The following is a 16,132-nucleotide window of genomic DNA, read 5'->3' on the forward strand; positions in this document are numbered from 1 at the left end:
ACAAATGCTTCAAACTGTAGAATGGTATAGCAAATTTAGTCAATTGCCTGTCAATAGCAGTCAGTACTTGAAGAGGGCGTTGAGAGTTCTTCAAGTCAACAGCCCTTGGCACTGGGCTTTAAGACGAACATGGATATCACAGGGGTTCTGATAAAAGGTCTCAATCCTGGGGCAGGCAGCTACCAGACACATGTGGTATGATTCCTGGGCACTCAATGGCTGGAAATGCTTGTATCAAACGGCCCATGGCCATGAGCCACTGACACACATTCCACTATGGCCTCTCGCTCCACAACCTGTCCTTGCAACATTGGATTTCGCTGGAGGAAGGTGTGGTGGCGTATGACTCACATTCACTGTATTCCTCGCAGAACAAAAAGTAGGTGACAGAGGTCAAGTCAGAAGGTCCGCAAGCTGGTTGGTTAAGGGGGACTAGAATGGGACCCAGATCCTCAGCCATAAAGGACCTCATCGAACCTAGCACACAGCATTTCATTAAGGAGTCCGAACTTGCCCATTTAATCAGAGCGCCTGTCTAGGACATAGGTTTGTGGATCCCTCACAATCAATCAGGAGCTAGATTCATCCTCATTGCCTCTCGTCTTCCCACTCTATGGAAGAGTTGAAAGGCAGCCCAAGAGGGCCTAAGTTGGTAGGGAGGAGCACCCGTTCACAGGGTAAGGTGATTCTTGGTTATCTAGCACGTCATATTAGGAATGCAGGGTGAATACTATGAGCATGAGTGTATATGAGAAAAATAATATAATCCGCACAGTAAGTGATGTAGAACTGTGTCCCATTTATTTTCATCAATTTATTCACCTGAAGTCAATGAGATGGCCTTCAAGGGCCCACACTCAAGCAAAGAAGTTGAATAAAAAGAGCACATTACATGGCACATATCCACCCAATCAGGGGGTAAAGGGGCTACAAACTGAAACAAGAGTTTCAATAGGCTGTGCCATATTATACTGTTCTGTACCTGTGCATAGATAGAAAAGTGTCCCACACCAACTGAAGTGCACTGTCAACTTTTATCCACTAACCGGGTAACTGGAGATTTGTGCAGGAGCAGCTCATGCACTAATGCGAACATGCCCCCCTCTCCGCCTATGAAGGCACAGCAGAGGATCATGGAAGGGTTCCAGAGGTGGCGAGTGTGGACTGGAAGTGCTCTCCGAAAAAAATTGAAACTTTATATGTGGGGCAACAGCTAGAAATTGGTGTCTGCAAACCATGTTAGGTTTAAAGCTTACTACACACATTGTCTACCAAGATTATAATCAAAGAAGACAGATGTAAATGTTCTAATGTGAAAATAAACTTTCCAGTGCTGTGAAAGCTGACTGAATCCCACCACTGACCTTACACTCAAGTTGCTGTCTTTTTTGAGTGATAAAAGTGGGAATGGGGCAATTAAGTTACATATCAGTATAGGAACTAAGCACTGTAGATGTTTCATCAACTTTGGGAAACTGTAAAACACCTAGTAAGCCCCTTTCAAAATAAAATATTTTAAAAAATAAAAATGGTTTAATCAGAGAATTCTGTGTTGAGGTGTGCACAAGTTTGCTGACATGCAACTGTTGACTCTCTGGCGCTTTGTAGTCTTCAGTATTGACTTAATCATTTCCTAACACATTCAACATTTTAAAAAGCCAAACATTTCAGAAAAACATGCAGACCTATTGCAGAAAACGAGTCCTACCTCCTTTTCAAGTTTCATAGAAAGGAAAAGAATTGCTCCATCAAATGCTTTTGCTTTTCCTTGGATCTCACTGTGGCTGTAAAGCAAAGCTGTCTTCAGGCGTCTGGACTCCAGTTCTGGACTGAAGGCCACATGGTACTGGTACAGGTGCCACTGACTGGGCAATCCCAAGCCAAAGAGATTTGTGACAAGCCTCAAAGGAATTCCAGAGGTTCCTATAATATTAAAATAAATGGGTTACAATTACAATAGTTTAGACTAGTAAATTACACAAAAAGTAAGGATCAAGCAGATCTTTGTTCTGTTGTCACTCTCCTCTATCTAGAATAGGTCAATGGCATTGGTGAGAGCGGGGATGTAATATGGAAGAGCGTTTGCATGCGATAACGGTTAGCTGGGAACGTGCATCTTATTTAGATTGAAATGCTTCCATGAAAATCTGGTGGGGTTCGATAGCACTTCATTGTTACCCATTATTACCCCTATATATTGAATAGATGAAAGGTCTTCAGATTATTCATCTACTCTCCAAATTTTTGCAGCAATGGCACCTGAATGATTCTGGTTCAAGTTAGATGTAAATTTAAGCGTGGGAAATTAATTTGCAATTGTTCATCACATGAAATGAAGTAGTTAGTTACTTGAAGGTCACTCAATAATATATCTAGGTGCAAGCTAGTGGTGGCCATTGGTCCGGTTGATAAATTAAAGCAAATTATGTTTTTGAGATTTTGCTCTTGAGATTTTGCTCTTGAGATTTTGCTCTTGAGATTTTGCTCTATCATGTACAGGTTAAACGCTTGAGTAATGGTAGAGGTAAAGTATGTGCTTTTAGTGTAACATCTTTTGACTTACCGAATTAAACGGTACAGTCCGAACAGGATTTGATATAAATCCTCACTATTCATGTTGTTCTGCATGTGCTTTGCTGGAGGTTTCGTCCAGAAGCTGTTCATACAGATTACATGGTTTTGTAAACCCCCTAGCTATTGACCATCAAACCATGCACGTACCCCAGTAGTGCCAACGGAGGCGAGGACGCGACCTCCATCTCAAACATCGTGGATATTTCCCAAAAGACCGACCTCCAATAGTGCTCTAATCTGGTGCAAGTCCATGTCACGTGTGAGGAGTCGGTCTCCGGAGAATGACACTTCGGGCAAACACTTGTAGTGTAGTTCCTATTTTCCCAATAGGCCCTGCGCATTGGAATAACATAAACAGTAGTATCGACGTAGAAGTGCGGATCTTCCAGGCCTCCACTGACTATGCTAAACTTAATTGGGGTTGTTACCAACTAGTTCAGAGGTCACTGAAAACTTTCTTCTCTGAATAGGAAGTGATCAGCTTCCCTGGTACAGACAAGAAGGGATTCAGTTTTCCAACAATCGTGCAACATGACAACTTTGCTCCTCAGATCAAGAGTCAATCTCTAGGGTCGTGTGAAACAATAGACAGTTATTTTACTCAGTCAGTGGTTGTGCAGTTTACTTTCACAATATGTAGAGAATAGAGAGACGGGTGTTTTCAATAAAGGGTAACATTTATTGAACAGTCTTTCTTCTCGTACAAGAGAAATGAATTGCCACAATTGCAAGACTTGTTATTATGAAAAGTACGTACAGTAAGATAAGTATTGCGAAATAATACTGTAAAAGCATTGATATGGTTTCTTAGCCATACAATGGTTTAAAATGAATAAAACATATATAAATTCATATATACATTAGGCTAAAATACTCAACTGGTGCTTCTAACTACGCCTACCCCAGTGTACCTGACCTAAGCCTAATACTTGGGAGGGGAGTAAGTAAGTAGCTTTAAGTTAAGTTGGTTTTGCCAAGGTTTGCTTCAAGAATTCTCTCTAAGGGTTTAGTCAACACCATACCTCTGGAATAGAATGATGGAGGTCTGGTATCTCCTTCAGGGGGTCGATATCCCAGTCACCCGCAAGGCTAGACTAGAAACGCCGGAGCTGGATTTCTCTGCAGGAGAAAAGACAGCGTCTCTCTTAGCGCGTCGAGGAGGAGGGGGGGCAGCGTCCGCGGGCAGCTTGCATCTGCTGGGCTCTTGCAGGGGACGGCTGTTCATCTCCTAAGTTCACCACACCATCGTTCGCTAGTTAGCAGCGATAGCAGTAGCGATAGCAGCTATGGTATCATCAGCATAACAGCTTCTTCAGCAGCAGCGAGACAGCGTTTGCTTAAGGCAACGTTGGTAATATTTATACCTGAAAGGTGCCTTGTTTGACGTAAGTTATTGGACATAAGACGTCAATAAAGATGTCACTAGGAAGTGATCGTCTATCAGTGCTCATTAGAGTTCTATTACTAATCAAAACACAGCAAGCGGGGATTTCCAGGTTGCTGAGTTTTTATCTTGTTGAAGAACTCGGAGTGTTAATCTAGGAATCTTAGATAGTAACTTCTGCTATGTCATTGCACTAATTGGTTGCAAAGGAAGTGGCAGAGAAAGCGATTCTGAAATGTGGCTCTGTTCGTGTGAGGCCAGAGACGAGTTTCTGAATATTGCACTTGAACGGTTATGCCAATATAGGGAATAAATGGATTTATAGCTGTATAGGGGCATAAGGTCACAGTATCGATCAGGGTCCTTGATTAGAACGCGACAGTGCGGGGTCAATGCGATACAGCTTACTAGGTGTCACATCAGTCCTCCATAAAAACTTGAAATGCAGTAACTTGTGCCGATGGTTAGGGACACTCTACATATCTGTACACAGCACCGACTCCACCGACTCCACAGCCCATCCGTTAGTGGGTACCCACGATCACGCTCCCACGCGGCTAGCACCTCCGTGTCATAGCACAGAAGCAGCTCTTTTGCAGTCTTGTACATCCGAGCCATTAAATGACTCCCATCTTCATCTTTAATTACCCCTGTGAGGATTGGGAATTCAGTAGGTTTCAAGGGGTAGATACTCAATCATGCGCACAGTGCCCTCTGCAGTCTAAGAAGCACAAATTGGTCCATAATGTTGGCGTTTCTAAAACCTGAGTCATCTGTGTGGGAGAATATGTGCCCGCTTTGGAACAGATCTCCAAATGGTGTGAGATGGTATTTAGCCAATGTGTGCTTCACTAATGTCTCCTGAAGGATGGTTACCAAACCATTGCCCGCAAGAGGCAGCTCAGAAGAGTACAATATACGGGAACCCATTATACGCAATAGTTTGCACCATGCTCAACTGGTTCTGGATAGCGTCTGGATGTCTTGCGGGTCACAAGAAAACCCAGAGGGCAGTAGGGTATGAAGTGGCGCCGGTAGCGCCAAATCTGTCTCGTGTCTATGATATGGGATCCCAGTATCTGTATGATACCAGTGGCGGACAAATCGTGCCTGCGCCACTAGGTAATAAATCTGAAAGTTCGGCACCCCAAACCTGCCCCTCTCATATGGTAGCACTAAAGTTTCCCAGTGAACGCCGGGTTGCTTGCCACCCCACACTAGCCGTAGCAGCAGTGTGCGTAGGGTTGCGAAAAAACTGTTGTAGAGCAGATAGGGATGTTTTGGAAGAGATAAAAAATTGCGGCAATACCACCATTTTAATTAGAGCTAGTCTTCCTGCCATTGATAGGGGCAGTTTAAGCCATTGTTCTATGTTACATTTTAATATTTCAAACACCGGGCCACAGTTAAATTGAAGAATACGGTCCCTGTGGGTATGGACACCTAGATATCTCACAGAGTCCTCACACCATGACAGCGGATAGTCCCCCGCCTTACTACAGCTAGCCTCAGTCATTTGAAATACTTCCGAATTCTCCCAGTTTATGCACAGGCCGGACTTAGTACCATATCTCGTCACTTCACGGAGCACAGGGGTTAGATTGTCGTCTGGGTTGTGTACATATAGGATTATGTCGTTGGCATATAGCGTGAGTAGTAAGAGGGCCAGTATTAAATTAGAGTCCACAGTGACTATGCTTTTCAAACAGGTGTCAGACTATGAGGTCGAGTGCTATGACAAACAACAGAGGGGATAACGGGCACCCCTGATGCGTGCCCCGTGAGAGTTGGAATGTACTTGTTAAGGTACAGTTGAGATGAATTCGGGCCGTGGGAGCGGTGTACAGCAATATAATTACTGCCAGGAAACGCTCTGACACACCTAGCCTCCCCAGAGTGGCATATAGAAAGGGCCACTTCAGCGAGTCAAATACTTTTTCAGCATCGGGGAGGACAGCAGCTGCCAAAACCGATGGTGATATCCTGTATAGTGGGGCAAACAGGGTACACAGATTGAGGGCAGTTGATTTATGGGGAATGAAATACGATTGTGCCGGCGAAATCAACTTTTCCACAATTAAAGCTAATCTGGTGGCTAATATCTTAGCTAATATTTTACTGTCAAAATTTAGGAGGGAAAGGTGGCAGTATGAGCCACATTTCCGAGCGTGCTTCCCGGGTTTAGACAATAGGATTATGACTGCCTCCCGTAATGTGGGTGGGCGCTCTCCTGTCTCTATTGCCTCCTGGTACAGGTCAATGAGATGAGGTGTAAGTAGGCCCTTATACCTTTTATAAAAGCAGCCCCTAAACCCATCGAGCCCCGGTGCCTTGGAGCCATCCAATGCATTAGTAGCCTCCGCCAACTCATCTTCAGTGAAGGGTTCCGCCAAGAACTCCTGGTGCGCCCTTTCCATCCAGAACAGTGATACCTCATCAAGGTAATCACTGTAGTCCAAGGGGGTTTCAGTTTTTTTGGAGGTGTATAGAGTATTATAGTATGTGAGCACCTCTTCTAGGATCCCAACTGTGTCTGTTATGCTCTCCTGATCTCAACCTCAGTAGTTCTGTGATATATGTAGGTTTGCAGGATTGTTGCATCATCCTAGCAAGTGTTCTACCGGGCCTCTCACCCTCCCCGTAGCGTTGCGCCACAGCTTATTTGCCTAAAAATTGTGCCTCACGCTCTGCAGCCTCCATGAACTCAGTCAGTAGCGCCGCCCATTTCTGTAGGTAAGCGGGTCCTGTATCATTAACTGCAGTGCTATCTATCTCACAAAGTTGTGTTTCCAACAATGCTAGCTGGTGGTGCAGGTCTCTGAGCACTCCAGTGTTCTTTGAAAGGATCACTGACATAATATCGACTACAAAAATATAGGCATTTAAAATATCGACTCCAAGTATCGACTACAAAAATATCGAAGTCCTATCTACAAACAGGTAAGTACAAAAATATTGAATCAAAAATATCGTTTAAAAATATGTACTTTGTAAAAATATCTAATTTATTAAAATTAATGTAAAATTAAAAAAATATTACAAATAAATAACTAAAATATACTTAGAAATACTTAAATAACCTTAAAATTATTAAATAATTAATTTAAGTTATAAAAAAATAATACAATTTTATTTGTTAAAACATATATATATATTAACATAATATTATTAAGAAATATACAATATTATTACCGTAGCATAGCAAGAGTGTTAAAATTACTATTCCCACTCCAATGAGTTCAACAGTAGGGAAAGCGTTGGATACCGTAGGGTTAAAAATTACTATTCCCCCTCCAAAGAGTGCAACAGTAGGGAAAGCGTTGGATAGCATAGGGGTAAAAATTACTATTCCCACTCCAGTGAGATCAACAGTAGGGAAAGCGTTAGATAGCGTAGGGGTAAAAATTACTATTCCCACTCCAGTGAGTGCAACAGTAGAGAAAGCGTTGGATAGCGTAGGGGTAAAAATTACTATTCCCACTCCAGTGAGTGCAACAGTAGGGAAAGCGTTGGATAGCGTAGGGGTAAAAATTACTATTCCCACTTCAAAGAGTGCAACAGTAGGGAAAGCGTTGGATAGCGTAGGGGTAAAAATTACTATTCCCACTCCAGTGAGTGCAACAGTAGGGAAAGCGTTGGATAGCGTAGGGGTAAAAATTACTATTCCCACTTCAAAGAGTGCAACAGTAGGGAAAGCGTTGGATAGCGTAGGGGTAAAAATTACTATTCACACTCCAGTGAGTGCAACAGTAGGGAAAGCGTTGGATAGCGTAGGGGTACAAATTACTATTCCCACTCCAGTGGGTGCAACAGTAGGGAAAGCGTTGGATAGCGTAGGGGTAAAAATTGCTATTCCCATTTTAAAGAGTGCAACAGTAGCTAAAGCGTTGGATAGCGTGGGGGTTACAATTACTATTCCCACTCCAAAGAGTGCAACAGTAGGGAAAGCATTGGATAGCGTAGGGGTAAAAATTACTATTCCCACTCCAGTCGGTGCAACAGTAGGGAAAGCGTTGGATAGCGTAGGGGTAAAAATTACTATTCCAACTCCAGTGAGTGCAACAGTAGGGAAAGCCTTGGATAGCGTAGAGGTAAAAATTACTATTCCCACTCCAGTGGGTGCAACAGTAGGGAAAGCGTTGGATAGCGTAGGGGTAAAAATTACTATTCCCACTCCAGTGAGTGCAACAGTAGGGAAAGCGTTGGATAGCGTATGGGTAAAGATTACTATTCCCACTCCAAAGTGTGCAACAGTAGGGAAAGCGTTGGATAGCGTAGGGGTTAAAAAATGACTATTCCCACTCCAAAGAGTGCAACAGTAGGGAAAGAAAAATACTTCACATATTATTTAAAAATATATAAATTAATATCTATAAACAATTAATTAAAAGTAATTACCAATTTAATATAATATACTAATTAATCAATTAAAATTACAAATTACAATTAATTATTACAATTAGTTACCTATTAATACAAATTAATTACAAATTAACAATGAATTAACAATTAAAAAATAATTGACAATTACTTTAAATTAAATACGATTAAATAAATTGAATTATTTAATTAATTATAAATAAATTACTTCCCACCCTATTCCCCTATAAACCCACAACCCGCTACAGAAAATAAATTAGTAAAATTAACATAATTAGCAATTAATCAATTACAATTTAATTAATTACCCATAAAAAATTAATTAACAATTAATTCTAAATAAATACCAATAAATAATTTTACATATTTAATTAATTATAAATAAATTACTTCCCACCCAATTCCCCTATAAACCCACAACCCGCTACAGAAAATAAATTAGTAAAATTAACATAATTAGCAATTAATCAATTAATTATAATTAATTGCTAATTAAAATGTAATTAATTACCAAATATAAATTGATTAACAATTAATTAAAAATGAATACCAATAAATAAATGTACATATTTAATTAATTATAATTAAATTACTTCCCACCCTATTCTCCTATAAACCCACAACCCGCTACAGATTTAAATTACGCAAAAATTAAAAAAACTAAATTTATTAATTAAAATTAATTATAACATAAATACACACTTTTCACAGATATAATAACATAAAAAACACTATAAAAATTCGATATTATTAAAAATTCGATAATTTTTATAACCCATATTATATACTTCGATATTTTAACTTTCTATATTTTTAACATTCGATATTACATTACTTACCTTAAAAACAATATTCTATATTTTAAACTCGATATTATGTCCATTCGATATTTTTTACTCGATATTTTGACTGTTTACCTCTTTGAAATACACCCCCAGCCCCAGCTATGCCTTAAAGGCTTCCCACAGCGTGGTCTTAGTTTTAACAGACCTAACGTTAATTTGGAAGTACTTGATGACAGCTTCCCCTAATTCAGCTGCAAAAACAGTGTTCTCAGGGCCATATTGGGGAATCGCCATGACCGCTTTACCACTCCTGCTCTGGGGATCCTCAACGTAACTAGCACAGGGGAATGATATGATAGCATGATAGTGTCCGTGGTAAATGAGTACCCGCCTTAACCCACAGTACCGCACCAGCAGATAGACACCAGTAAGCTAATCGTGTCCATGTGTCATGGGGTGCTGAATAGTGAGTGTACCCTACGCGGTCTGTGCAAAGATATCTCCATACATCAACTAATCCAAATCTTTCTATAGTGTACAGAACTACCCCTCTTGCCCTAGGTTTCGTGGCCAGAGTGTGCGCCGTACTGTCCCGTTCTGGGTTAAGCAACAAGTTAAAATCCCCCCCAAGGTAGATGTGATCTGCAGCCATACGTTCCATGAGGGAATGAACAATATCAAAAAAGTCGGGATCATCAATCTTGAGAGTGTATATGTTAACAAATAGGACAGAGTGTTCTAGAAGACAACCCTTCACCGAAAGGTATCGCCCTCCCGCATCTCGATATATCTCATCCTCCCGGAATGGCACCTGCTTATGAATCAGCACTGCAACCCCTCTGGCACATGAGCTGTATCCAGCGAAATATTTATGTGCCCCTTAACCATGCGCCAATGAAGTGTTGGCGTGTACAGCAAGATGAGTCTCTTGTAAAATGGAAATGTCCACCTGATGGCATTGCACATAATTAGGCACCTGTTTACATTTATGCGTATTGTTTAGGCCCCTAACGTTCCAAGACATCATGACCTGGCCTCTGCATTTACCTCATTGACCATAATCTGTTTAGAATTTTCATCACCGAGGCACCTGGCACTATGTAATTGCACTGCAAAGAACTTCCAATAAAGAACAGACCTGCAAACTTTAACCTATATGACCAATTCCACCACTCCTCCCACCCATCCCCCTTACTCAACTCTAGGAGGAAAACCCCATCACAAACAAGCAGTTTAGAATACTGACATATATGAAAGCAAAATATAGCATGGACCCAAAAAAAAGAAACAGGTGCATCTGCACTTGAGGGGTGTGGCAACACCCTGGCACAAGTGCCTGTGCTTAGTATGTCTTTGGTCCATGGCAGTGTCCCATCATGTCCAAATACTGGTGCGCACTGGCCCAATTATGTTGCCAAGTCAGCGCAAGTATGAAAGGGTACCATAGACCAAGCTGGTAGTGAAGAGATCAGCACTGGCACCAGCACTGGACTGTCCTGAGACTGCTGTGGCGACAGAGCACCCTGCTTCTTCCCGGCATTGGAGTACTTCTAGCAAAATTCTTGGGCATCATGGGGCGAGTCGAACACTCGGGACCGTCCGTCGATGTCGACTTTCAACCTTGCTGGGTACAGCATACCGTACTGTAGCCCCATCTTATGTAAGACTGCTTTTACCACCATATATTTCCTGTGTGCTTCCTGCACCATGGCAGTGAAGTCCAGATATAGAGAGATGTTCAAGCCTTGCCACTCAAGTTGGCCCTTCTCTCGTGCCAACCGTAGGGCAGTGTCCCGGTCTCTGAAGTTCAAACAATGGGCTATAATAGGCCTTGGTGGGCAGCCTGGGTTAGGTCGTGGTCCCAGGATACGGTGTGCATGTTCTGTCATGAAGGTGGTTGTAAAAGACTCCCTCCCGAATAGATCAGTGAGAAGCAATTCGACAAAACGGTCAAGGCGCCCAGTGTTGGTGGATTCGGGGCACCCATGATTCTAAAGTTGTTCCTCCATCCTCGAGCCTCCAAATCCTCATTCTTGATGGTGACAGCCGTAAGAATTTTTTCCAGGCATTCACATCTCTTGGTTGTCTGTGCTGCACCCTCTTCCAAATCAGGGATTCTGCCCTCTGCCATCATCAACCGCCCCTCCTGTTGGTCCAGTCGGGCCCCCATGGATTCCAGCCTTTTATCCAGGGCATCGAATCGAGTATCCAGTGCCCTGGAGCCTGCTCTCAGCTCCAGCAACAGGCTGTCAGGCCCTGTCACCTCCGTGGTATGTGTCTTTCCCCCCTTTGCCATGTTAACCAACGATGGTTCAGTACTGGTGGACAGTGGCTTGAAAGGCAAGGTGCTTTGTTTGGGGTCCTGGCCCCATGCCCCACTCCTTAGTTAGTTTCAACACATTGTAGGGAGACCCAGGTCGTGGGGGAGGTGTGGACCACTGCGCGGTATTACCCTGGCCCTCCTATAGACGTGCAACACACAATTAGCCCCAGCTGTGGCAATTTAACAGCGCTATTCCCTCTCCATGTGCCCCGTGTGATAGTCAGGCTCTTTCCGGCCTCTTCCGTACGTAATGGGTGCCCCGGAACAGGATGGGACGTCTACCCAGTCACTCTGGATGTTACAGGCATGAACAATGGTCATTAAAGAGGCATCATCTATGCATATTTATGCGCCCACATGGGGTCCAGGACCCGGGTCCGCCAGCTGTGCGCCCAAGTGGCGCAGCAATCTGCCGCCCGGATGGAGCCTACAATGCATCTCAGACTGTAGCATCAGGGGAGGGGAGTCCCACCACGTCAAGCAGCAGCGGGCTCGCAGACCGTGATGGGGGTATTACCCAATGGGTGCTACAGTACCCGGCCGGCCGGTCCCCAAGCCCGCCCGTGACCCCTGTCGCTGCGGGGCTTCCGGGGAGAGCTTGTGCCCAGGAATTTTAAACCCCCACCGCAGCCGCTCACCTACTCCGGTCGCCACCCATCCTCATCGTGCAGCAGTACCAGCAGTCCCCTCGCCAGGTCCAGACAGAGCGCAAATACAGCTCCCAGCTCCACAGTGCACCACAGGCCGCGGCTCTCCTCGCCTATGCAGTACGATGCCGATCTGTGCTGCTGGTCCCAATCGGGCCAATGCTTGCACCGAAGGCCGCCTATTCGCCCCCTACATCTTCTGCAGCGCTTTGTTGGGCAGGGACTCCACCATGTACACCAGGATGGGCGTTGGAACAGGAAACAGCAGTGGAGCTGCAAGGCTACGCAGCCATCACGGTCGGCGGCTTGGCCACGCCCCCAACAGCTTGCATAAATGGATTTTTCGTGGCAGCTTTTCTAGTAGCCAAGATAACGTTGCTAATTCTGGGGGTTAAAAAAAGCTCTCTAGCTCGATCTGTAGGTGTCAATATACATCGTCTGAGGATTGGAATGAAAGATCTGACCATTCTGCTGCAAGATCAGGTCCACTCTGTGCAGGAGCAGAAATTAGACGGTCTGCTGAATTCCAACAAAAATGTGTACCAAATCCTCTTGACCTTGTTCAATCATACCCTATCCTCCTGCACATTCTGCAGTTCTCATAAGAGAAGCGCGATCATTGAAAACTTGAAAAATAGGCCTTATGACTTATTAACCAGGGAACCATTCAGAGGTAAGTGTATGGCACCAAATAAGGGCACTTCCTGTGTTCAGGACTGTAGAGAAAAGGTTGAAGCATGGCCACCCCAATCAGAGAACATTATTTGCATCTCTTTTATTACTATTCGTTGTCCGCTAAGAAGAGATTGGTAAGAGTATAAACCATATCAGTGAGGGAACCCTGTAGATGGGTTACAACTGGAAAGATGGCCAGTTGCAGAGCCCAGCGGTTCAAAAGGGGGTGGTGATGGACGGAGCATCTGAACCAATCAAACACTCACACCCAGTCAACAGATCTGGGTTTAATCTATCACCGTTGTTTAGCCCACTCTGCCACCCCAGTTTAGACATGGACATTTGCAAATCAGTCTGACCCTGTGCCTCATGGGAACAGTCCAGCCCGAACTGCCAAGCCATCCCTTCCCTGGACCAGAAACAAGATCTTTGTCCGACCCAGACAATAGATTTTCTAGGGTTCGTCATCAATTCACAGATGGCCCAACTGCGCCTTCCTTGCTCCAACCTGAAGGACATCAGGAGGGAACTTTCCACTCTGCTGTCCAAGCAGCCGGTTTCATTGAGGGTAATTGCCAGAATAGTGGGTCTTTTAGCCTCCTCGATCCAGGCGATATTCCCGGACCCTCTTCATTATAGGGCCCTTCAGAGATTGAAGATTCAACACCTCCAGAAGGGTCTGTCCTACACGGACTGAGTCCCCCTTTCCAACAAGATGTGAGAGGAGATACCATGGTGGCTAGCCTATGTAGATGCGTGGAAAAGGGGGAACCATCTTCAGCTCTCAACTGGAAGTGGTCATAGAGTCAGATGCCAGCAGTTGGGGCTGGGGAGCGAGCTGAAGAGATATTTTCACCAGGGTTCAGTAGTCTCTGAGCGAGCTCGATTTGCATATCTACTGTCTAGAACTGTTAGCAGGGTTGTTTGCGATCCGGACGCCCTCTCCCAAAATGGTCTCATGCTGCATCCTCCTGCTAATGGACAACATCTTGGCAGTGAGGTACATCAACAAACTGGGAGGTACAAGATCATCGATGTTAGCAGAGATATTGAAGGACTTCTGGCACTACTGCCTGAGTCATCAGATTTTGGTCATAGCGGAATATTTTCCGGGACAATCCAACGTAGTGGCGGATTGGAACTCACAATGCTTCAAAGATTACAGCGACTGGCAACCCAAGCCCCAGCTGTTCATTTGGTTGCAAGCTGTGTGGAGCAGGTGCGCGATAGATCTATTTGCATCAAGACTGAATCGTCAATTACAGACTTTCTTCAGCTGGAGACCGGATCCGTTAGCGAAAGCGACGGATGCTTTTTCTCAGGACTGGTCCAAGGGCCTCAATTATGCCTTCCCCCCTTCATCTTGATTCCGAGCGTGACAACTCTTGTAACCTGGCAACGGGCTGAGATAATCCTGATAACCCCACTTTTTACCACTTTGTTCGCCATAAGATGGCAGGGTATGGTCAGACGTGAGTCCCTTGCTCATTTTGCCACTGGATTCAAGCAAGCCTGGCTGAAGACGGCTGTAATGCCAGAAACCGGTCCTAGGAAGCTTGTTTCCGGTCCAGGGAAGGCATGGCTTGGCAGTTCGGGCTGGACTGTTCCCATGAGGCACAGGGTCAGACTGATTTGCATATGGACATGTCTGAACTGGGGTGGCAGAGTGGGCTAAAGAACGGTGATGGATTAAGCCTAGATCTGTTGACTGGGTGTGAGTGTTTGATTGGTTCAGATGCTCCGTCCATCACCACCCCCTTTTGTACCACTTTCTTCGCCATAATTTGGCAGGGTATGCTCAGACGTGAGTCCCCTGCTCAATTTGCCACTGGATTCAAGCAAGCCTGGCTGAAGACGGCTGTAATGCCAGAAACCGGTCATAGGAAGCTTGTTTCCGGTCCAGGGAAGGCATGGCTAGGCAGTTCGGGCTGGACTGTTCCCATGAGGCACAGGGTCAGATTGATTTGCATATGGCCATGTCTGAACTGGGGTGGCAGAGTGGGCTAAAGAATGGTGATGGATTAAACCCAGATCTGTTGACTGGGTGTGAGTGTTTGATTGGTTCAGATGCTCTGTCCATCACCACCCCCTTTTGTACCGCTTTGTTCGCCATAAGTTGGCAGGGTATGCTCAGACGTGAGTCCCTTGCTCACTTTGCCACTAGATTCAAGCAAGCCTGGCTGAAGACGGCTGTAATGCCAGAAACCGGTTCTAGGAAGCTTGTTTCCGGTCCAGGGAAGGCATGGCTTGGCAGTTCGGGCTGGACTGCTCCCATGAGGCACAGGGTCAGACTGATTTGCATATGGCCATATCTGAACTGGCGTGGCAGACTGGGCTAAAAAACGGTGATGGATTAAACCCAGATCTGTTGACTGGGGGTGAGTGTTTGATTAGTTCAGATGCTCTGTCCATCACCACCCTCTTTTTTACCGCTTTGTTCACCATAAGTTGGCAGGGTATGCTCGGACGTGAGTCCCTTGCTCACTTTGCCACTGGATTCAAGCAAGCCTGGCTGAAGACAGCTGTAATGCCAGAAACCGGTCCTAGGAAGCTTGTTTCTGGTCCAGTGAAGGCATGGCTTGGCAGTTCGGGCTGGACTGTTCCCATGAGGTACAGGGTCAGACTGATTTGCATATGGCCACGTCTGAACTGGGTTGGCAGAGTGGGCTAAAGAACGGTGATGGATTAAACCCAGATCTGTTGACTGGGTGTGAGTGTTTGATTGGTTCAGATGCTCCGTCCATCACCACCCCCTCTTGAACCAGTTGCAGAGCCCATCAACATCGCATCCCAAAACAGGATCCAAGATCTCAGACTGCCCTTTCTGTTGTGATATTAGAGAGTGGTTGTTATCCAACAGCACCTGAAAGATGAGATGAAAGTGTGGAAGGCCTTCAGAGGAATGTGGACTGCCAACAGCCTCACCGCAGTTTTTGTACACACGGCTCCAACACAGACCACAGTCCCTGAACAATGGTATTGACTAGATGGATGCCCCAGCCCAACAAGGAGGTTTTCATAACTACAGTATCCTGCAGATGCAGAGGACTCAAAGGCAACCCATTAACCAATTGGAGGGACACATCCACTAGTACAGGTCTGGAAGAAATGAGTTGTAAATCAGCACTCAGGGATGCCACTGCACTACTATTACTGTTTTCTCAGACATCACAGAGGAACCTTATCCACCGCCTGACACCAACATGATGCATGAGGTAATCACTTTCAGAACTGGGATCGGTGTTTGAGTCAGAAACATCTAAATCATATCCCAAATATCTCCAATTCATTGAAGAGAAGGAAAATCATTGCTAAATGTTGTGTCTAGCGGCATGCCTAAGACTGTCAACCTCTGTGTGGAAAT

The 16,132-nt window shown here is 44.7% G+C and overlaps 1 protein-coding gene across 1 annotated transcript in view; it reads right to left on the reverse strand.

Annotated features, from left to right (window-relative positions):
* The window catches only part of PIWIL4 (piwi like RNA-mediated gene silencing 4), a 376,427-nt gene that overhangs the window by 288,822 nt on the left and 71,473 nt on the right, over nt 1-16,132 (reverse strand). Inside the window, exon 5 of the mRNA XM_086933498.1 lies at nt 1,709-1,923. Within this exon, the coding sequence (XP_086789624.1) occupies nt 1,709-1,923 (215 nt within the window). The remainder of the gene's footprint in view (nt 1-1,708; nt 1,924-16,132) is intronic.

The sequence above is a fragment of the Lissotriton vulgaris genome, chromosome 8 (genome assembly GCF_964263255.1).
Source record: "Lissotriton vulgaris chromosome 8, aLisVul1.2, whole genome shotgun sequence".
Taxonomy (NCBI): domain Eukaryota; kingdom Metazoa; phylum Chordata; class Amphibia; order Caudata; family Salamandridae; genus Lissotriton; species Lissotriton vulgaris.